The sequence below is a fragment of the Molossus molossus genome, unplaced genomic scaffold, assembly GCF_014108415.1.
Source record: "Molossus molossus isolate mMolMol1 unplaced genomic scaffold, mMolMol1.p scaffold_m16_p_1, whole genome shotgun sequence".
Lineage (NCBI taxonomy): Eukaryota > Metazoa > Chordata > Mammalia > Chiroptera > Molossidae > Molossus > Molossus molossus.
Genome location: NW_023425344.1, coordinates 157,107,006 through 157,130,470, shown reverse-complemented (window position 1 = coordinate 157,130,470; position 23,465 = coordinate 157,107,006). Strand labels below are relative to the sequence as shown.

The window sequence follows — 23,465 nt, the reverse complement described above, 5'->3', positions numbered from 1 at the left end:
ATAAAAAGGTATGTTCACACAAAAACTTGTACACAAATGTTTATAGCAGCATTATTCCTTAGTAAAAAAATAGAAACCCAGATGTCCATCAACTGATGATGGATAAACAAAATGTGGTAAATATCATTCAGCCATAAAAAAGGAGTGAAGGCCCTGGCCAGTTTGGCTCAGCGGTTAGAGCATTGGCCTGCGGTCCAGAGAGACCCGGGTTCGGTTCCCGCTAAGGGCACGTACCTTGGTTGCAGTTTGTCCCCGGCCCTGGTTGGGTTGTGTGGGTGGCAGCCACTCAATGCGTCCCTTTCACGTCGATGTTTCTCTCACTCTCCCTCTCTCCCTCCCACTATGTCTGAACAAAAAATGGAAAAATGTCCTCAGGTGAGGATAAAAAAAAAATCACAGTTGCGTGACCTTTAAAAAAAAAAAAAAAAAAAAGGAGCGAAGTACTGATGTATGCTACCACATGGATAAATCTTGAAAACATTATACTTAGTAAAAGCCAGACATAAAAGGCCACATATTATATGATTCTAGTCATATGAAATATTCAGAATATACAAATCCATCAAGAAAAAATTAGTGGTTGCTAGGGGATGGGGTGAGGGAAAAATTATATAAATACCATTTGATTATACACTTAAAAGGTAGATTTTATGGTATGTGAAACCTACCATAAAACAAAATCCATAGAGCTTTTTGGTGAGTTGCAGATCAGAGGTATGGCAAACTGACACTTTCTTTGGCAAATAACTTTCCTAAGTGATTTTTTTCTGTCACAAATTCTGCTACTTAAAACAGTGTCCAGCGCTTGGTAAGTACTCAGTAAATGATTACCATGGGCATAAAAAAGGGGGGAAAGGTGTGAGAAATTAATAGGGTTGAAAGACATTTAAAAATTATGTCACGATTTGAGAAAGGCTAATCATTTAAACCATGTATAAAAGCAAGGAAAGTTGTTATACTATTGAAAAAAACTAGCAACTGCTTTCCTCTGTTGCTGTCAGGTTGGGCAAATCTTACCTGAAAAAGCACTGAGTTGTCTTCTCATTTTGTATCATCCACAGTCTCTCTAAGAATCTCTGACTCAGACCCTCACCTCAGAAAAGAAATCTTATAGACAGGCTCCCACAATCTCTCTTCTTTAGACACTTCCCTCCTACAGAATCCCAGTGAGGGTGCTCATTCCTGTTCCTTGCTTAAGAGGGAGCTTATCATGAGTAATTGACAGAAAAGTAACCAATCTTTCCCAAGGAAAGCAACTTGCTTTCTGTGCCACTGCCTCTTAAATCACTGAGGATGCTACAGGAAAAAAAGGAGAGACAGGTATCGAGATATGCCCTGACCAGTTTGGCTCAGCGGTTAGAGCGTGGGCCGGTGGACCAAAGGGTCAGGGGACCAAGGGGTCATAGGCTTGAGTGTCGGTCAAGGGCATGACCTGGGTTGCTGATTCAACCCCGGCCCTGGTGGGGTCATTTGGGAGGCAACCAACTGATGTTTCTCTCTCTCCCCCTCCTTCCCTGCCACTCTATCTAAAAATCAATGAAAAAATATCCTCGAATGAGGATTAATAAAACAAAACAAACAAACAAAATAACCCCCACAAATAAAGAAGAGACCAGGTCAAATTGGAAATCAGATTTCTGTAAGGATAGGAACAAGCAGGTTCGGGATAAAGGAACAGTTACTTAACATCTCTGAGCACCTATGAAGTGGCAGGCACTGTGAGCTCCTACAAGTACAATCCATGCTCTCCTTGCAATCTAGCAGGGAAACAAAGATGTAATTATTTTAATTATAAAACCTTGAAGTAAGTGCTAGAGATAGTAACAATTTGTCCTGAGTGCAGAAGTGATTCAGTGATACATTCTAAGAAATCAAGAAAGGTTTCTCAGTTGTGGTACTTGGTTTATGATTCTGACAGATGCGTTGGGCATAGCAGGCTTGAGGAACAGCATGGACAATAAATGAAAATAAAGTAAAACTCATGGATATGGCAGGGAAATTTAATCAGATCAAACTGGAACAGGCCTTAGGTCCACACTTGAATTTATAGTTACTGGTGGCAACACAAGGGCCTTTCTGGCAACATGAAGTTTGGAGCTGGAGACATCTGCCAGGAGCCCACTGCCGTGAAAATGAGGAGTTGCTCAAGCAGTTCAAGTAGAATTATCAGGATATTGAGAATTAACTAAACATACAAAACTGAAAACAAAGAAGGGTCCAAAGAACTGCATTCATGCTCCAAAAGCCAAAAAATTTATAAGGAAGTTTGATAGCCATTTAGTGCCCCCTGGTGGATAGATGAGACCTTCTCAACATTAACATCAAGCCACTTGGGATTTCTCCTTCCAGTAAAAAGTGGTCACACTTTATCCAGCCTCTAGCTAATCAGCTTCTGCAGATGTCTCCACAAGATTACAAGGCACTATTTTAGTTAAAGAATCTAGTTAAAGACAGACCCTTGCCCCTCCAAATGCCTAGGAAGTCATATAAAGTAGCACAATAAATGATCCAAGGTCAGTTTTCTCAGTGGTTAGTGTCAGCCTGCTGACTAAGGAGTTGCGGGTTCGATTCCAGCCAAGGGCACCTACACCTCAGTTGTAGTTAGGTCCCCGGCCCTGGTCTGGGTCCTGTGGAAGGCAACCAATGTGTCCCTCTTACATTGACGTTTCTCTCTCCCTCCTTCCCACTTTAAAGATAAATGGGGGGGGGGGGGATCCTCCTGTGAGGATTGGAAAAAATAAAGAGGTGGGTTAAGGTTTCGTGGATATAGAACAGAGCTTTTTTTTTTTTCCACCCACACCCGAGGATATTTTTCTATTTATCTTCAGATAGAGTGGGAGGGACAGAGAAAGAGAAACATCAGTGTGAGAGGGACCCATCAACTGGTTGCCTCCCACACAACCCTGATCAGGACCAGGGACGAGCTGCAGCTGAGGTACACACCCTTGACTGCAATCGAACCCACGACTCAATGATCTGAGGAGCAACACTCTAACCACTGAGCCAAAGCAGCCAGGGCAGAGCCATTTTTAAAAGATTATTGAAGAGATAATCTAGGGCTGAGGCAATCATGAACAAAACATCCCTGTAATGGAGAATCTATGAAGACTTGAGGATGATTATAGTTCTCAAGTATTTTAAAACCAATCTGATATTAAAATATATAATGGATAAATTGTTATTAATATGACCAAGTAACTAAACTACTAAAGGATACTGACACAATGAAAGCCGGTTTTGAAGTCATTGTTAATGGAATGATCCAAAATAAATTAGCTAATATTACATGGTCACTGCATGGCTAAGCTTTGCAATTGTCTTGTTAGCTAACTGTGAATTTCTTTTTTCACATTAACATTTGTGAAAATGTTAGAGCCTAGCCTACCTTGGGGGTCAAGAAAACAGTAAAGGCTACCCAGATCCCAATCTAAGAATTTAGTGCTGCTGGTGTGGATAATTCATTTGCACGTTGTTGTTTTTTAATGTATTTCTCATTTTATAAAGGGAAAGAGACATCAATGTGAGAAACCTCTATCAGCTGCCTCCTGCATGCGCCCCCCCCCCCAAGAGGATCAAGCCCTCAACCGGGGTATGTGCCCTGACTGGGAATCAACATGGACCTCTAGGTTCATGGGACGATGCTCAATCCACTGGGCCACACCAGGTGGATTGCATTGTTTTACCAGGAGCATACACAGCAGTGCTATTAGATCACTCTAATCTGGCCATTCTTTTACTTTCCAAGGCTCACTTAATTTACATCTCAAATACCAATCAGGGCTATGTACATGATATCCAGAAAACCCATCATCCTCAACTAAACACATTGTCTTGAACTCCTACTCCTTAATTTGTAAGTGAGAAATACCCTTCCACCACACCAGCACTTCCACAAAGGAGAATTAACAGCCATCTGGGATCTAATAGGTAGATAGATAAATAATCCTTACACTCAAAAGGCCAAACAATTTTTATTTTCAAAAACAACTTTATTCATGACACATATTTAAAAAAAACTCCCACCCCCCCGGAAATGAGCTAAAAAAATAAACAAAATCCACCTCCCACCTCCCTGTGCCCACTTCCTCCCATTCCTTCCAAATAAAAGGGGGGAAAAAAAGGCAAAGGGAAAAAAAAAAACTGAAAAACAAAAAAAGTCCCCAAACCCCCCAAAACAAGGTAGTGCATTTCCCCAGGGGGAAGGGGAATTTACACTGGAGCCGCTGGGAGCGGAACGGAGATCTTCCGGCTACAGAAACCTGCAAAGAAAGACACTCAAAACAGAAAAAGAAACACAAAAGGAAACAAAATAGATCACCAGGCAATCTGAAGGAACAGGGAGCCAGAAAAGAGGGGTGAGGTGGGTGGTTGACCTGGCAGGACAGGAGCAGGCAGGAGGGTACTGTGAAAGTGAGGGAGAAGATGGAGGGAAGGTAACAAGCAGAACAGTTTGATGTCCTTCCAGAGCCCTGGGTAAAAAACAAAAAAACAAAAAAAACAAAACAAAAACAAAAAAAAAACCCTCCTACCATCCATGCCCACCTACCCTTGAGCAGCCCCCAAAGGGGTGATGTGGGACAGGGAAACAGTGGGAGCAGCTTGCGCAGTTGAGTAGAGTCCATGGCGAATCCCCAGTGAATGAGCAGCCCCCTGCCCCACTCCCTGGGCCTCCCCCTACTCCCCAAAGCAGGTCCCTCCTCAGCAGTTAGTTATGGGATTCTCCTCCCTTCCACAGTATATCTTTTTTTTTTTTTTTTAATATTTTTTCCATCAAGGTCATCTTCTGTTTTTCTTTTTTTTTTTTTTAATTCTTTTTTTTTCCTTCTTTCCTCTTTTTTTCCTCTCTCTCCTCCTAATACACACTTTTTTTAGTAAGGGGAATACCATGAAGTCGCTCTAGCCCGGCCCCTGGAAGAAAGAAGGAGAGTTAGGTGTTAACATGATCTACTAGATAGTTCAGTACAAGCCCCTCCCCATGGGCCCTCACCCCAGTTACTGTGAAGGGAAGGGGGAAAGAAGTTTCCAAGTGTCCTAAAACTGACCCCACAATCCCAGAAACAGTGACACAGCTGGCAAATGGGAGGGGGGAATTAATAAAATACTTCTCCAAACAGTGGCAATAGAGAAGTGCACCTGAGACAAAGGAGCAAGAAAAAGGACTCATTGTGTATACAGTTTTCAGTTCTCCACAGCTCTTAAACCCTAGGCCCTCACCAACAGATCTTAACTCCTGGGAGCAGAGAGGTAAATATAATGAAAAGCCCAGGTCTATAAGCCTAACTTACCCATTTAAATGAAGAGAGACAGAAGTAAAGCAACGCAACAACATGGGCATCACACTAGGCTCAGTGAGAAGATTCTTACAAAAGACTGGCTTAGTTAAAGACTAAGTATCCTCCCACATGGCTGTTGAGGAGGATCGACAAGCCTCCGGCCTTCTTCCAAACGTCAGTCCCTCCCTAACTCTGGGAAAAGTAAAAATGTCCAAGCAGTACTTGCACTGTTCTGAGGCCCTGATATTCCAGACCTTCTGTGTAAACCTAGTCACTGTCACCAACTCTCAAGGAAAAACATTCTGGGGGAAGAAGCATTTCTCAGAACAGAGTGGAGAAATCGAGCCCTTATCACCAATTCTTGCTCCAGAAAATGATGATGAGACTGGCCTCCTGGCCTGGCCTGCAACTACCTTCCTCACCCTGCACAGGCAGGAGACCAAGTCCCTGAAGACCAAGGGGAGGGTTAGGGAGGGAGGTTCCTCAGATGAGGAGAGAAGGAAGTGTACAGGGTTCATGGGAGGCGGGGGAGAGGAGCAGCCCATCTATCCTGACCTGTAGACACGACCCCGGGGCCTGCTGTTAAAACCACTGTAGAATCGAGATCGGGAACTGTTGTAGTTGGTGGTCCGGGCACGGTATCGGGCTCGTGGGAAACCCCGGTCTGTTGTGCTGATGCCTGGTCTGTTGGTTCGTTTTGGGATCACCTGAGAGTGTAAGATGTACAACAGAGAGCTTTAGTCAACCTGGAGAGTTAACATAAAACCAAAACTGCAATGAGCATGGGGCTTACCTTGATTTGTCTTCCTCTAAATAGGGACTCATCTAAGGCCAGGGAAGTCCTCACTGACTCTTTGTCTGAGAACTCTATATATGCAAACCTGAAAAAAGTGTCACTTTAGCTATCTGAGAATTCAAATAGTAGCTCATAGGTCAGATCCAACCTGCAGGCATGCTTTGTTTGGGTATAGTGTGTTCATGTTTTAAATTTGGGGTCAAAAAAATTTTAATGGAAAATTTGAATCAAAATTTTCAGCCACTTGGAAAATTATAAAACTGAATATATAGGGCCTGGATTTCCTTATGGCAGAATGAGCTAGGGACAAGCAGAAGCTGTCCCCTCCCATTCTAGTTCACGATCCCATCCATACCTAGCCTTCATCTTTGTTTTGTCTGGCCTCTGAAGGTATTTATGTGCAACCTTTGATATGCAGAGGTAGTCAAAAGTAGTTTACAGTTGTGAGTAAGCGAAAGTTTATTCTTGTATTATATTTTTCCATATGAGTCACTGTAAACCTACAGTGTATATCAACATTAATGCCTTATCTTAAAAAACAAAGACCACTTGTTTGAACAGCAGGTAAACTTAGTGCTCAATATAAAATAATCTATTTTTAAACTGTGATTAAAATGACCCCAACAAACTTCCATACTTACCCTTTGGGATGGCCACTAAATTTGTCACAGAGTATGGTAACACGGTTGACTGAACCACAGCCATGAAAGTGTGCTTCCAGCTCTTCTGCTGTTGCACCATAGTCCACCTGTGGGGGTATGTATGTGGGGACACATTTCAAAGGTACAAGACAAATTCCCATCTCAATAGATGCACTGCTTAGGCTTTGGACCAGGCCATCCATATAGGCTATAACACGTCAAATCAGGTTCTCTAAGGACCTAACCTCTTTTCTTTCCGACCCGAGAGGCTCTGCTGATTGCCATTACCTTTTACCTCCCAATCCTCCTTCCACTCCCCAAATGCACCACCTATCCTGGAAATGTTCCTTTCAAGACTCCTATTAAATAACACTCCCAAATAAGAGCTCCCACCAACAGCAACCTGAGCCCTAGTACATACATTGCCAACATAGATGGATCGGGCATCAGCCTCCATCTTCTCCTCAATAGACATGATCACTGGGCCAGCTTTTGGGGGGGGAAAAAAAACACACTTGTTTTCTACTTGACCAATATATGCATCACCACCGCCACCATTAGTGAACACAGATTTTGGTCCATTCTTTGCTATACTCATTACCTAGAATAGTGCCTAGCACACAGTAGGTGGTCACTACATATTAGACAAATTAATAAATAGATTAATAAATTCTTAAAAAAACAAAATCAAAGGAAATAGTACAAGAATCCCCTCCCATTCCCAAATCAAGTCCCTACTGAATAGCTTTGATTTAAATGATCTGGAAAGTGAACACAATTAACTGGGCAAAGACTTGACATTTCTGGATTAAAAGGGAAGTCCCTGAAGCTGAGCAGCTTCTCTCGGGACTCCTAACTAAAGGGTCTCCAACTTAAGGAAAAACTATCAGACTTGAAGGTCAAATGCCAGCTGGAAATCTCCACAAAGGAAAGAGGTAGACTAAGAACAAAGAGAAATATATTTGTAATAGGGACAAAGGGAAGCAAAAGACTATCATCGCCAAAACAGAGCTGCTGTCTCACAAAGGTCAGAGAAATACACAATGGACTATGACCGTGGCACCTGACCAGTAATTGCTCAGACAAGCAGCTCCAAGGTCCAGCGCATCTAATTCCATACAACCCGTGCTCCCACAACCCTTCCAATCCGAGGACCCCGGGTCCGCGTGCAACCGCCAGTTACTCACCATTGCCTGGAGGTGGACTCATATTCATCTGCTTCTCTACCTCGTTCTGTAGCTCCTTTAGCTTCTCAGCTTCTTCCTCCATCTCCCTGACTCGAGCTTTGATCGCTTCCAGCTCCTACAATGAGTGGGGAAGGTATGGAGAAGAGCTTAAGGACCAATGCAGGGGCTCTGCCCTGCTCTCGCACCGCGCGCGGCCCCAGCCATGCTCGGCCATTTCCCTCACCCCACGCGAGGGTCATTATGCGAAAACAATGCAAGCTACCTTCTATAGAACAACACTAGGCACCCATGACGCCCGAATCAACCCGGCTGGGCCTCTTCTGGCGGTCGAGGATCCGGGCCCGGCCCCAGCCACGTTATTCCCCGCCCACCCGCACCCCCCGCCTGCCTCCCGCTCGCCTGAACTCTGGGCCTCCCGTGACACAGCCGGTCGCCGACCAGCTTGTTCGCCCTCCTTCCCTCACCGGGTCTTCAATGGCGCCGTCCCCCGGGTCACCCTCGACCAGTCCCGGCTCCTCCTCCTCCTCCTGGCTGCCGGGGACTCCCGAGCCAGGCCCAGGGCCCGGAGCTCCCGGTGGGGCACGGGGCCGGGGCGGCTCCTCTTCAGGCTCGGGCTCGGGCTCGGGCTCCAGCAGCAGCTCCTCAGGCTCCAGTTCCTCAGACTCCAGGCCGTTTCCGTAGTCCCCTGCGCCCCCCGGGGCCCCCTCCCCGGCCTCCCCACCGGCCCCGGGCACAAGATGGCGCCGCCGCCCCGGCCCGGAGCCCCGACCGCCCGCAGCCCCCGCTGCCGCTGCCGCCGCCGCCGCCGCCGCCATCGCCGCTCAGACTGGGGCCCGCCGCCCAGCGATTGGAGAGCTGTGCAGGCCACGCCGACGAGTCATTAGTCAAGCAGCCTGCCCGTTACCACGGGCTAGGACTCCATTGGGGAATGTTACTTGGCAATCAAATAAGACCCCACCTCCAAGGCGGGGGATTGCGCCAAATTCTCAAATCCCGGTAGGTGAAGACGCTCTGTCAATCAACACACGTCCCAACTTCTCTAAACTCTTTAGGTAACAATACCGCCACGCTGTGACGACAATCCTGCTTCTCCCGTCTATGGGCGGGTCCGAGAGCTATATGACGCTCCGTGATTGGTCGCTGGCCAGACAAGTGGCAAGGACCAATCTTCTGATTGCCTCGACGCAGCGGCCCAGACTTATATGTCGATTGGCTCGTAAAGGGCTGACACCCGTTTTGTGACAGATGAACTTTGCCCCGAACGGCCTACCAGGGTTACCGCAGGGGAAAACTGAGGCCACGTGATTAGTCTTAAGGTGGCCGCCATCTTGACCCTACTGGTTACCAATTAGTGAGCTGTTGGAAGGTAGAAGCCAGAAACATTGCTGCGTTTCTGGAAATTGGTCTCCTGACCAGAAGAGAACCAGTAGATGGGATGTTGCTGGAAATGGAGGGTTCTGATTGGAGCTCCCCAGGAAGGAGCTTACTTTTCCCATCGAATTTATTGGTACTACCATCCACCAGGTCTCCCAAACCACAAACCAGGGAGGAATCCTTATTCCAGAGCTACATTAACGGGCCCTGTCCGTTCTATTTTCCTGCACAAGCATAGTTTCCAAGACCTCTGCGCATGCCTGTTTCAGCCTGTTCCTTCTCTTGCTTGGAAGGGGTCTCTCAGCTTCCAGTGTCGCCCCTCCAATCGGCACCAACCATGCCGATTTTGCTCCCCCTTGCTGTGCAGGCAGTCTCAAAACCTTTCATCGTGGCTTAGAGACTTCAGGACTAGGCTACTTGGTAAGTGTTATTTACACACTCCTCATTCCATTGGGTGTTCCTGGACCCGTCAGTGCCTCTGTACTTGCAGTCTCTCTTCAACAAGACCTTCGCAAACCTCAGGTCACCTCTCCGGAGAAGCCTTCCACGAGCCTCCCCTCCTCTCCCAAGACATGCGGGCCTACTTCTCTGTGTGCTTAGTCATTTTATGCTGTGTTTCCTAACTAGGTTCTGAGAGCTTGGTGATAATTGGCTGTATCCTATTTACACATGCATCTCCATTGTGGGGCAATATGCCTAGACATGGTTAAATGTCCAATAATGTTTGCTGACCGAAGGATGCATTGATTGGGGACCTGGGTACCACCCTTCATCTTCAGTACTTTCCCAGCCCCCAGCCCTCCTCAGATCCCAGAGGAATTTCTCCAATCAGGTTCCCATCACACCGTTGCACTATTATTAGATACCAAGGAGACCTAGTCTTGGAAGGCAGAGTTGCCATATTGTAGCAGTGATCCTATGCATTTGTTAAAAAGGAAGGAACGGCGGTGCTAAATTGGAAAGAGGGATGTTTGTAGCCAGACCAAGCTATGGTTTGAAAGCCAGATTAACATAAGCCCAAACAAATAGTTAAACAGCCCCAATAGGAGCAGGGGGATTTGGACTAGCGGAGATCCCTATTTGAAAACCCAAAAGTTAAAAGCTCAGTATACCCCACTCTTCCCCCCTCACTCTCACTCTTTCTCGAAAATCCTTAATTCAGGAACGGAAACTTGGAGCAGAGTCACATTTGCTTAAAATTTCACTGAAAAATGATTTTATCAGCCATCTCATCTTCAGTAGTCTAGGAGACCTAAGTTGAGCACAGAAGACAAGCTCTAAAAGAGGGGAAGAAAAAGCTTTTCTACTGGACTTAATCTAATCAAGATTTGGATGTTTTATTGGGACCTAGTTTAATTTAAGCAAACCAATGAAAGGAAATGGGATTTTTTTTATATATATAATTTTTTTTTTATCCTTACCGGAGGACGTTTTTGCATTTTTCTTCAGATAGAGCAAGAGGAAGAGAGAGAAACACATTGAGTGGTTGCCACCCACATGACCCCAACAGGGACCAGGGACAAACTGCAACTGAGGTACGTGCCCTTAGCAGGAACCGAACCAGGGACTCTCTGGTCTGTGGGCCTATTCTCTAACTGCTGAGCCATACCAGCCAGGGCAAAATGGGATTTTTAAAATGCCTTGAATCCTATTTTGTTGAGCATTTGATTTTTTAAAAAATCTTTACTGGAGGATATTTTTACATTTTATCTTCAGAAAGAGTGGGAAGAGGGGGTTGGGGGAGAGAGAGAGAGAAACATATATGTGAGAGAAACATCTATGTGAGAGAGACAACATTGATTGATTGCCACCCGCACGAACCCATCTGGGGCCAGGGACAAACCACAACCTAGGTATGTGCCCTTAGCAGGAACCGAACCCGGGACTCCCTGGTCCGCAGGCCAACGCTCTAACCGCTGAGCCAAACTGGCCAGGGCAAGCACTTGATTTTGTAACAGGCACTATACTAGCCTCCTTACTATATTATTATTTCATTGCACTCTCAGGACAACCCTATGAAGTAGTTCCAAAACCATAACCTTTTTTAGGGATAAGGAAAAAGTGAAGTAACTTGCCCAAGTCATGGAACGAATTAGAAGTAAGAAGGGAATTCAAAGCCAGTTTTCAAAGCTCAGCTCGATCAAAATTACTGTAAGGTCTGTTTTAAAACACCAAGATTACATTATATATGATGCTGAAATTGGAAAAAACTAAGTTCCAACAATAGACAAGTGTTTAGGCAAACTATAATTACATCCAAAGATTATTAGGTACCTATTAAAAGATTTACATAGTGTATGATAACATGCAAAAAAATCTGTTAGTCCAAAAAAGTGGAATGTAAAAATTGTGTATAAAGAATGGTTAAAATTTATTATAAATGTATATAAGATATAATAAAATGTATATCTTATTTTTTTTTAATATATAAAACAATTTGGGCACTGGGGAGGGGGAAGGAACAAGAACCAGTATAGTCTTTTCTTTGGCAATATGTACCAAAAACATTTAAAATGTGAAATTTTTGCCCTGGCTGGTTTTCTCAGTGGTTAGTGTGTCAGCCCTCCGACCAAAGGCTCTTGGTTTGGATTCCCAGTCAAGGGCACAGACCTGGGTTGCAGGTTCAATCCTCAGCACCCCATGGGGTCATGCAGGAGGCAACCAACAGATGCATCTCTTTCATATAAATTTTTCTCTCTCCCTCCCTCCCTTTCACTCTATCTAAAACAATTAATGGAAAAAATATCCTTGGGTGAGGATTAACAAAAAAATAATAAAATAAAATGTTAAAATTCTTCTTTTTTTTACCCTCACTCGAGGACATTTTTTCATTTTTTGTTCAGATAGTGTGGGAGGGGGAGAGAGGAAGAGAGAAAGAGAGAGAAAAACATCGATGTGAAAGGGACACATCGAGTGGTTGCCACCTGCACAACCCAACCAGGGCCGGGGACAAACTGCAACCAAGGTATATGCCCTTAGCGGGAACCTAACCTGGTTCTCTCTGGACTGCAAGCCAATACTCTAACCGCTGAGCCAAACCAGCCAGGGCAAAATGTTAAAATTCTTAACCCAGTAATTGTATTTTTTATAATCTGTTCTAAAGAAATAATCTAAAAACTGGAAAAACATTTGAGAATTAAAATATTCATCAAAGTGTGGCACTATCACATCGATGTTTCTCTCTGTCTTTCTCTCTCTCCCTTCCTCCCCCTCTATCTGATAATAAGTAGAAAAATATCCTCGGGGGAGGAATAAAAAAATAAAATAAAATATCCATCAAAGTGAAAAAATGTTAACAACTTGAATGTCCAGGTGGGCACTTTCAGGAAAATTACTGTATAAACATAGATGTAATTTTAGTAATTATGCCTTTAAAATTTTTTAATGATAAAGAAAAATGTTTGCAATATAATTGTAATCAGAATTGGAGTATACAACAGTATATTTATAGTATGATCATAAAATATAAGCACGGATAAAAGATGGGAAAGAAATACGCCAAAATGTTTATAGTGGTTCTTTCTGGGTAGTAGGATTATGATTGATCTTTATAATTTTCTATGTTCTGTGGTTTTTGCATAATATCATATATTATTTTTATTTAAACATTTAAAAAAACTCCAACTGCCCTGGCCGGTTTGGCTCAGCGGTTAGAGCGTCGGCCTGCGGTCCGGAGAGACCGGGTTCGGTTCCCGCTAAGGGCATGTACCTCGGTTGCAGTTTGTCCCCGGCCCTGGTTGGTCGTGCGGGTGGCGGCCACTCGATGTGTCCCTTTCACGTCGATGTTTCTCTCTCTCTCTCTCTCTCTCTTCCTCTCTCTCCCTCCCACTCTATCTGTACAAAGAATGGAAAAATGTCCTCAGGTGAGGATGAAAAAAAAAAAAACTCCAACTTCCAAGCTTACTCTAATAAGCATGATTACTTTTATAAACACATTTAAAAAGATTTTTATTTGGCTCAGCGGTTGGAGCACTGGCCTGCGGACCAGAGAGTCCCGGGTTCAGTTCCCGCTAGGGGCACATACCAAAAAAATAAAATAAATAAAAAGATTTTTGAATAGTGACTTGTAAAGATACTTCTTTCCCTATTAGAAAGCATGATACCATCTTACTGATACTTACCCTTTGCCTATCACTGTGTACTCTATCTTCTGTAATAATCTGATTTGAAGTCTTGCCTGCTACTGATGCATAGAGAACATCACAGAAATAAGTTTACTTCTAAGAATGAGTTTTTTAAAAATTAGTATGTAATAATATGAGATTCACTCATTATAATTTTCCTTCAGTAATAACCTGGGTTTTGGTTTGTTTTTTAAATCCTCACCAGAGGACTTGCTTATTGATTTTAGAGGGGGGGGGAGGGAATGAGAGAGAAAAACATCAATTCAAGAGAGAAACATCACCCTGGCAGGGGATCAAACCCACAGCCTAGTTATGTGCCCTAACCAGGAATTGAACCTGCAACCTTGTGGTGTATGGGACAGTGCTGCAATCAACTGAGCCACAGTGGTAAGGGCTTTTTTGTTTTTTGGTTTGTTAGTTTGTTAATCCTTACCCAAGGATATTTTTTCCATCGATTTTTGGAGAGTGAAAGGTGGGGGAAGAGGGGAGAGAGAGTTAGGTGGATGCAAGAGAGACAGACACATCAGTTGGGTCCTTCCAGTACGCAAGGGGGCTGAGGACCCAAAATGGAATCTGCAATCCAGTTACCTGTTGGCTGACCTTCTGACCACTGAGTCATGAAGGCCAGGGCTTTTTTTGCTTTTTTTTAATCCTTACCTGAGGATATTTTTCTGTTTATCTTCAGATAGAGTGGGAGCGAAGGGGAGAGGGAAAAAGAAACATCGAAGTGAGAGACACATCAAGTGGTTGCCTCCCTCAGGACCCTGACCAGGGCTGGGGATGAACCGCAACTGAGGTACGTGCCCTTGACCGGAATTGAATCCGCAACTCTTTGGTCTGCGGGCTGACACTCTAACCGCTGACCCACACTGGCCAGGGCCTTTTTTGTTTTTTGTACGTGCCCCTAGCAGGACCCAAACCCAGAATTCTCTGGTCTGCAGGCCAACGCTCCAACTGCTGAGCCAAACAGGCTGGGGCCTTTTTTGCTTTTTAATGCGGCTACTGGAAAATGTAAAACTACGTACATGGCTTCATTATATTTATATTGGACAATGTTGATAGAGCCTTGGAGCTTGATCATTTACTTACTGTTTTGAAGCAGACTCCAATTCCTTCTAATCAAAGTCTGGCCCTACCTACTTTAAACCCCTAGGTGTGCCCTTGTAAGTGGGGTGGCCATTTAAATGAGAAGGAATATCTGTTGGGCTGCTTAATTTCCATTCTGCTTGGTTAACTTTTTAAAAACTTTGTACCTGAGCCCCAGTTTGGCTCAGTGGTTAGAGTGTTGGCCTGCGGTCTGGAGAGACCAGGGTTCAGTTTCCGCTAAGGGCACTGTACCTCGGTTGCAGTTTGTCCCAGGCCCTGATTGGGTCGTGTGGGTGGCAGCCACTCGATGTGTCCCTTTCATGTTGATGTTTCTCTCTCTCTCTCCCTCCCACTCTATCTGAACAAAATATCAAAAAATGTCCTCGGGTGAGGTTAAAAAAAACAACTTTGTACCTGAAAAACTTGTTTTAATATACTGTCCCAGAAATATGTGTTCCTAATTTAAAAAATCAGAAAATACTGACAGCAAAAAGAATAAAATAATCCCTGGCCAGCTTGGCTCAGCGGTTGAGCATCGGCCTGCGGACCAGAGACTCCCAGGTTCGGTTCCCGCTAGGGGCAGGTACCACAAAAATAAATAAATAAATAAATAAATAAATAAATAAATAAATCTCTTAAAAAAAAAAGAATAAAATAAAATCATCCATAAAACCCACCACCCAGAGATAATCACTATTTACATTTTGGTATATACCCTTCCTGAAATTTTCAACACAAAAATACATATACAGGCATGTGTGCACATGTTTGTTTATTTATTTATTTATTTGGGGAGGGGAATCATACTCTATATATTATTTTCTAATCTATTTTCATTGTATCCAATAAGATACAGAAACATCTTTCCATGTCAATAAAAATATTTTTCCAATTTCATTTTTAATGACTTTTCTGGTCACCTTAGAAATGAGGCCTTCCCTGACCACTCTATTTAACACTGAAATCTGTACATCCATACACCTTCCAATCCTGCCATAATGAATTATTTTTCTTCATAGCATTTTGTCACCTAACATGAAATGTTATGTTAGTGAATATTGTGAAATTTATTTATTGTTTGTTTCTCTTACTAGAGTGTAAGTACATGAAGGCAGAAATCTGGGACTCTTGTTCATTTCTAGAACTGTGCTTAGCACACAGAAGATGCTTGCATGTTTTGCTACATGGATGACTGAATATAGTATTTCATTATATTGTTTTCTGATTGATTTCTAAAATATTGTTATTTATATTTCACCTGTATCCACATTTAGGGCAGCTTTTAAAGTTTTCAAAGGATCTGGTCTTAAGTAAAAACACAGAATATCTATAATCTATTAATTTGCTAAAATTTGTAACTAAATGTTGCTTAACTTCTACCAAAAGTACCATTTGGAAAAATAACATTCATGGAAATCTATCTGAAAGATAAACAATTCATCTATCCATTTAGATAGTCTAAAATTTAGCCCTATATTAAACTGTAGTATCATAGAGCATTTTTAGTTAAATTGTGATGAGTCTAATGGAACAAGCTTAGGACCTACTGAATCCCCATTTGGTATTTCTATAAGAAACAGTGGTGCAAAACTCAACATAGTTGCTCTCGGGTATTATAGATGGTGGTGTCCTCTGTATCACTCAGTGTCTTCTCAGAAGAGCCAACTTTTTGCCCATTTGGGAACTGATATGCTTTTACAAATCCTAAGAGGAATGTGAATCATTAAGTTTTCTAATTTGCTTTAGCTGCCAAGAAGCTCAGAACTGAATTCATAGCCTAGCTTTAGAATTTGGGTAAACTGCTCATAGAATGCCTTCTGTGCATTAACTTCCCTTTTGCTTTCATTTTACTATAACATTTCAATTTTCCCTACTTTAAAAATCTGTATTTTCCTATGGTTGTCTTTTGAGTATTCTAGTAAAATGTGCAAATGCTTTTTGGCAAATATCAACCTATCAGTCATGAAACCAGTAACACCGCAGTGGAGATAAACGCACTAGCTATCATAGCCTGATGATATTAACTATTAAGAGCATCTAATTCCCCTTTCCCCTAGTGCCATGTTCACCAAGCCACTCTCGGATTTTAAGATGGCTTGCCCTATAGATTATTCTACAGAGAATGGAAATGCAACCCTGGGATTCCTCTAAGTAGTATATTTCTTACTACATTTTTTTTTTTTTAATCCTCACATGAGGATATTTTTCCATTGCTTTTTAGACAGAGTGGAAGGGAGAGAGGGACAGATAGAGAGAAACATCGATGTGAGAGAGACACACCAATTGGTTGCCTCCCACACGACCCCCAACCAGAGCCCGGGAATCAAACCTGCAAGCCAGATACATGCCCTTGACTGGGAATCGAACCCACGACCCCTCGGTCCACAGGCTGACGCTCCAACCACTGAGCCAAACCGGCCAGGGCAATTTCTTACTACATTTTAACACATAAACCCAAATATCATTTTATTGCACTGGATTACAGAAAACTAGAAAATTCCTGCTTGTAATTTAAAATTGGGATCATTATTTCTGTCAGACATGATTTTGATGTGGTCCTAGACTAGAAGTACAGAAGGATGGGCTGAATAATTCCTGTAGTTTCCATCCAACTTAGCAGTTGCTAAAATGTCTGAAACCGAATGTCTTGGAGGACCAGGAAAGGAAACAGGGACTCCACTTTTGCCAGACTCACTTTAAGTCTGAAGTAGGCGGCAGGGTATAATTGGGGAGAAATATCATTATCACACACTTATAATTAGAGGTTGAACCACAACTGGGGACTTGATTGCCACCACACAAAGATATTTGGTAGGGTTTCTTTAGTTTTTCTTTGTGGCCATGCCAAAGTACCATATCACACATCCTCTTAAGGCTTGGGCTGGCACAGATGGAGTTCTTGACTTTGAGAACTGAGGTGGGGGGATAGGGGAACAACTCTGATTTTCTTTTTCTATCTTAAGACTTTCCAAAATCTCTATTACTCTAATTCATGCCTTTAACAAGGGCATAAATAGATGATTGGATCAAGAAATGTCCTGACCCCAAGCTATACAGTGTAGAAGTCACAAACCCTGTTCAGTCCTTCTCATTAAACTTCTGGGCTTTATTTATTTATTTTTAATACGACCATTACATATTACACAAAAATAAAAGTCAAATGAACTTGGTATTTATAAATTATTAAATAAAAATACAGGAATATATATTTATATTTATAGAGCTTTTTCTTTTCTTCTAAACTAACCAAATCTGTTCTCCTGCCATTTTATGATTTAAAAAAGTAAAATAGTGTATGCCCTAGAATAAGTGGGGAGTGGGCTTAATAATCTCAGGACCCAGTTGCTCTACTTCTACTCCTTCCTTGGCCTAAGCAAGTCCCTATTTGTCCCTTTGGGCTCTGGAGAGAAGGAGACACCCTCTCTACCTATTAAATCTCTGAAAAATGGCAATTAGATTTATTTCCCTTATTTTAAAAAAATGAAATGGATTTAAAAATTGGGAGCCATACTCAGCCTTCCTGGCCAAGAACTAATCCCAAGGAACTATATGGCTCTAGAAGAGTCTCTGCTTTTCCCTGACAGAAGGGTCTCTGGGGTTTCCATTGCCCCTCAAGCTAAGAAGGGAAGGATAGTTCAAAACAGCCCACTGTGGTCCCATGCAAGCTATGCTTCTGGGAATCCAGACCAAGCCCCTTACACTTTCAGAAAACAGCCTCTCCTTCCACCCGGGTGTGAAGGCCTCAGAGCAGGGCATTTCAGTAACCATGGTCCCCACTGCCCTGTTTGCTAATGGCCCCCCAGAAAAGCTAACATGGAAAGGCATCCTGTAGTAGAGGGTCAGGTGATGAGTCTGCCCCAAACCTGGGGAAGCACAGGCTCTAATTTGGAGCTGATGGTCTAGTCAGTGGTTTTCCAACTTTTTTTCAGCAGCAAACCCCTTAATGCAAATAAAATCTTACCCTGAACCCCGATATGTAAGACAACTACAAGGAGAGCTGTTCTGTTTGAGGGCAAGTAGCCCAGCCTGCTCAGCACCCCCGTCCCCCCAACCTTCATCTCCCCCAAGGACTCCTGAGGCAACCCCTAGGAAACATTGGGGCTCTGCCAAGCAGTTTGAAAACCACTGGCCTAATTTGTCCTGAGCAAGTCAGAGACCCCCCCACCCCCACCCCACCCCCACTGCCTGCCACAGAGCAGCTCTGAGTTTCTGGTATCAGCATACTCACAACAGACCAAGCGGCACATGCAGCCTACCTCCTCCCCCATAAATACCATTAAAAAGTGCAGCCCTCTCTCAAGCACAAAAGTCTGGGCTAAACACCTGAGGCCAATTTTGGTCCCACTTTCTAGTGAGTACAACTATGTTGCCACCTTCTGGGACCAAGTGAAAAATCTCCAAGAAGAGTCAACCATGGTCTAGCTAAGCTGATCAGTGCTCAGGATCAAGGGCAGGGTTCTAGAGCACTGTGTCTGAAGAAGTCAGCATTGGAGAGCAGCAATTTTAGCACCTTAGAAAGTGCAGCAGTGAGGTCTGGCTCAGGGCATGCATTTGGAGTGAAATCACTTCTTTCTCAAAAGAAAAAGCTATAATCTGAATCTGTTCTAGAGGGCTGTGAGCTCTAAAGTTAACATTCGCAGACTCTGAAGTACAGACAAGTAACACCCATGCAAACAGCGTGGCTTCAAAGAAAATATAAATGCTTCTAGATCATGGTAGGTACTCTAGAACCCATACACCTGGCCCTTGGTAAAGCAGCACCAAAGCCCACCACACAGAACAGGCCAGTCACGGAGTACACGTCACCATCACACCCATGGGGTTCAGAGCTGGAATGTTCCTCTCAAGGCATCAACAGTCTCACTGAGACATAGTGCAGGACCCAGACTGTATTCTAGATCAGCGTGTACGTCCACACTCAAAAGAAAAATTAATTAGAGCCCCAATTTAGAGTTTAAGTTTGGGTACAGAAGGTCCCAGAGATAGGGAACACTTTAGGCACCAGTGTGCCCCAGTGGGAGAGGAAGGAGGCAGGCAGGTCCAGCTACCAAAGCCTCTACCCACTGCAGGCTCCGCAGCCCTGCCTTTCTGTCAGAGCCCAGGAGGCAGCAGCAAGTGCATGATGCACAAGGAAGGGGGACCGTGAAGGAACAAGGCCAGCTACAGAACTCTCTTCTCTCCAAAGCCCTGCTAACAACTTTCTGCAGAGAAGTGCCCAAAGCCCTCATCTGGATACAGTGTTTCTCCCTCAGCCTTGAGGCACCAGGACAAGGGGAGGAAGGAATGGGGACTGGGAGGGAGACAGAGAACTGCCCCTTGTTCTTGCCACTGCAAGAGGGAATGTTTTCTCCTTAAAAAAATCCCACGACCACCAGATTAGACAAGCAGCCCAGCATGCACATTAGCACGCGTGCACATGCACACGCATGTCCGAGCAGCCCACTTTCACAGCCACCTCTCCCTATCTCCTGAGGATCCAAGCTACCATTCAAAGGGATGTGCCTTCTGTGTTTTCCCCAAATCCCACTCATCCAGTGGAGATGCCAACCCCTATGCAAGTCCCCCTTCCTCAGGGCTGCAAACCAAGCTCCAGCTAGTTTCCTGTGCCTACACCGACAGGCATGATCCCTCCCACCTCCCCCTAACCCTGGAATTACTCCATCTCCTGGCCCCAACTTTCCAAATACATTCCCTAAGGTCTCCAGTTCATTCTTCCAACTGTCTGCCTGGCACACTCAGCACCCTCACACACTGCCCTGCCCCTTCCCATTCCTGTTCCATGCCCATCCATTCACCCCACCACTTTCAAGGGTATTTCTCTGTTCTGTTCCTGCTCTCCTGTCCCCCAGCCACACCTAGCCCCACTTGGCCCTGGACTTTCTCACTTGCTAGCAAAAAATGCTCCTACAGTTACCAGGGCCCCCAGTGCCACGGCCCCTGTCAGCACTGTCCTCACTGAGGCCCAGTTCCCCTCCCGCAGGCGTCGAGCCTCCTCCAGGGCCCCGTCCCCGTATAGAGCTGTGAACTCCGCCTGTGGGAGAGAAGGGAAGTAGGAGAGAAAGAAGGAGAAAGGGATATCAGGAGAAGGAAGAGTAGAGAAAAGGGGAGAGGAAGAGTTCCAGTTCCATCCACTGCAAACACTACCCCACACCCAGCCCCTCTCTTGCCAAAGCTCTACTGGCTGCAATCCCCTCATCCCCCACGGGTGCTTGGCTCATCCGCCTTCCCTGTCTCAAGTGAATCCCACCCTCTCCTTGGCCAAAAATTCTGCTCAGAACTGGTACCCTTTGCCTAGACTTGCCTGACCACTACCCACCCCTGATTCCTGTCCCCATGACATGTACACAAGTGTAAAATATTCCTGATGGCTGGATGCCATTTCTCTGCTGGCACTCCCATGGGTGCTGTGAATTCTGTCCTCTGCTTTAGACCATGAGCCCATCCAGTGATGACTGCATGGCAGCCCTGGAGTGCAGCATCCAGCGTGATGCCCACAGTGAGGACATCTGATTCTACCCAAATAGGGAGTCTCAGCCCCCATGCCTCATTCATTCCCTGCAGAGCCGCCCCCAGCCTCCAGCCAGAGCCCTGCCCCCCATCTCCTGAAGACCAGCTTCGCAGAGGGATGTGCAGAGCAGCAACTGAGAAGCTCCTTACCCAGCCCCCACTGCTGTGGATCCAGTCAGCCAGCCGCGTCTCCAAGTAGGCCACCATCCACTCCTGTACTTGTCCCACAAGTGGCTCCATCTCCTTGTTGACACTCTCAGCACACAGAGCAGCTCCAAAGACAAAGAAGGCCACAAGGCGGCCCCAGTTGGGGCCCCCTTGGAAGAGTTCATCAGAGACCTGGGTGAAGCGTTGCTGGGCTGAGCCCGGGGTCACATGCAGTTGAGCTGCCAGATCAGAGAAGGTGCGACGGAAGCGGGTCTCAAACTCATCTCCAGCTGACCGCATGGCTTGGTGCAGTGGGTCAGCTGCTGGGCCCTCCCCAGGGCCAGCTCCACAAACATAACCCTTCTGCCTCAGCTTATAGCCTACAAAGTCTGCCACTAGAGCCCGTGTGTCTGGGGCCGAGGCTGGGGTCGCCATCCGGGCGGCTGTAATAGTCAAGGATAAAAGACTGGCGTGAATATATATGGTCAGAGACCCAGAATGGGACATTGCAGGTTTGGCCAACCCAATGGGAAAGGGAGGTGGGAGGGAATGTTCAGAGACCACTAGACAGGAAGAAGCAAGAACAAGGACATTAAGTCTTGGTGAGGGGGCCAGGGCATGAGGGTTGGCCATTAAATTCAAAATATGCTGAGTTAAATGTAAACAAGTAAATTTAATTTAAAACTACTTTATATTTTACCCTTAATAAGACCATACCAGTTCTATGACACCCCTACAAACCCCTCTCCACTGTGTACACCTTTTGGCTAGAGAAGAGGCTTAGGACCACCCCAGAGGTGAAATGTGAAGACTGATGGCAGAGGCACAAGATGGGGGAGGAGACGGGTTGAAGGGAAAGGTGGGGGAACCAAAGGGTTGCCAGGGACAGGGAAGAAGGGCACACTCACCCAGCCTGGATGGCAGCTCTTAGGACCCAGCGCTGGTGGCAAGGAGCCCCCAGCTGGGGCCTTTCATCCTCTTGGCCAGCGTGGAGCCCTGGGAAGGGGAGGAGGATATCAAAGCTAGGTAGAGAAGGCAAGGGATCAGGGTCTGGGCTGAGAAATGCTGGGGTTGCAGCTCCCAGGACCGGGCCTCTGCCTCCAACGCTCTACCAGCTGTGTGGCCGAATCCGTGTTTAATGACTGTCCTCCCGGGAAACCCAGGGCCAAGGGCTTCCTGCCGACACCATCTCTACTCCCGGCTCCCCCCAGTGCAGCCCAAAGGCCCAGCTCCTCCCTCACCCCCACCCTCAGCCTGTCTCCAACCCCTCCCGCCTGCCAGGTTAGGGATCTCACAGGTCAGGCCGCTGCCGGGATCCAGGCCGTTTCCTGGTGCAGAAGCTGGGAGGGAGGGAGAGAGGGAGGAAGGGAGGGAAGGAAGGAGGGAGGAGAAAGGGGGGGGGAGGGAGGAGAAAGGGGGGGTGGGAGGGAGGGCCCGGCGCCTGGTGATGATGGGGCCCAGAGATGCGTCCGGAGAGAGGGGCGGGGCTGGGACGCAGGCTTGGGAAGGGCCACAATTCGGGAAGAGAGAGGGCTGCTGGTGGCCAACAAGAGCAGGGCGGAGAGGGCACCCAGGGCTCGGCTGGGCTCCTGACCCTGGAGGCTGCCCAGAGAAACTGTCTGGCTTCAGCAAACCTTGGAGAAAATTGAGCATTTGCAGTAAGTCTCTGACGTTCCATGCACTTGTTGAACTTTTCTGGCCTTGGAGTGGGTGCCTGGAAGAGAAGCAGTTCCCATACCAGTGGAAACTGCCTGCCAGGTGCATTGCCCTGTGGAACCGGCACACATAACATGGACACCAAACATTTCACTTCCTCTTTTCTCCAGGACCTTTAACCCAGTGGTCTCTTGTAGGCGGTGGCGTTAGCCAGGTACCAGGGAGCCAGGACTTGGATTACAAGCAATTTCTGCAGGTAACTTTTAATCTTCTTTTTGTAATCAGATTGATTTTCTTTTTAATTCTTTTACCCAACACATGAACTTGTCAAACAATATAGAGGTATGGAGAAAAAAATGTAAGTCCTTAATCTACCTCCCACCATTCCTTCTCTTTCTGGAAGTTGCCAATCAAGATTGATATTTATCCTTTCAGATTATATATATATATGTATGTCTATTATTTATACATGGCAGTGCATTTATACAGGGCAGTCCACAGGGCTGACCACAGCTGATCCACACGAGGGCACTCTCAGGCATCCTGAGGGGACCATTGGCTCTTGCAGCTGGCACTTCCTTCATCTCCATTTGGAGAGATCTCCAACCAAAGGCCAGAAAGAGGTAACCCAATTCTCCTTTCCTGCCAGTTCCCTTTGCTTCTACCTTCAGTCC

At 45.4% G+C, this 23,465-nt stretch overlaps 1 protein-coding gene across 2 annotated transcripts; it reads right to left on the bottom strand.

Moving 5' to 3' along the window:
- Nucleotides 1-4,811: 4,811 nt before the first annotated feature.
- On the bottom strand, nucleotides 4,812-22,518 carry LOC118633220 (polyadenylate-binding protein 2). 2 transcript variants are annotated; one of them, XM_036266921.1, is made up of 7 exons: nucleotides 8,362-8,716; nucleotides 7,898-8,012; nucleotides 7,132-7,199; nucleotides 6,711-6,817; nucleotides 6,067-6,154; nucleotides 5,829-5,980; nucleotides 4,812-4,908 (listed from the first exon to the last, which is right to left on the bottom strand). In XM_036266921.1, the coding sequence occupies exons 1-7, from the start codon at nucleotides 8,710-8,712 to the stop codon at nucleotides 4,869-4,871; spliced, it is 921 nt and encodes a 306-aa protein (XP_036122814.1). In that variant the 5' UTR covers nucleotides 8,713-8,716; the 3' UTR covers nucleotides 4,812-4,868. The 2 variants fall into 2 exon arrangements, with proteins under 2 accessions (XP_036122814.1, XP_036122826.1); XM_036266933.1 differs by lacking the exons at nucleotides 4,812-4,908; nucleotides 5,829-5,980; nucleotides 6,067-6,154; ... (2 more) ...; nucleotides 7,898-8,012; nucleotides 8,362-8,716 and adding exons at nucleotides 19,709-20,512; nucleotides 21,139-21,578; nucleotides 22,044-22,131; nucleotides 22,431-22,518.
- Nucleotides 22,519-23,465: the final 947 nt, after the last annotated feature.

Bases quoted from the DNA above. Each gene is read 5' to 3' on its own strand.
- LOC118633220 (XM_036266921.1), bottom strand. From the start codon at position 8,712: ATGGCGGCGGCGGCGGCGGCGGCAGCGGCAGCGGGGGCTGCGGGCGGT. The intron at 8,013-8,361 runs GTGAGGGAAGGA...CACTCATTGTAG, and splicing joins ACGGCGCCATTGAAGACCCG to GAGCTGGAAGCGATCAAAGC. The intron at 4,909-5,828 runs GTCAGGATAGAT...TCTTTCTTCCAG, and splicing joins CCCCGGGGTCGTGTCTACAG to GGGCCGGGCTAGAGCGACTT.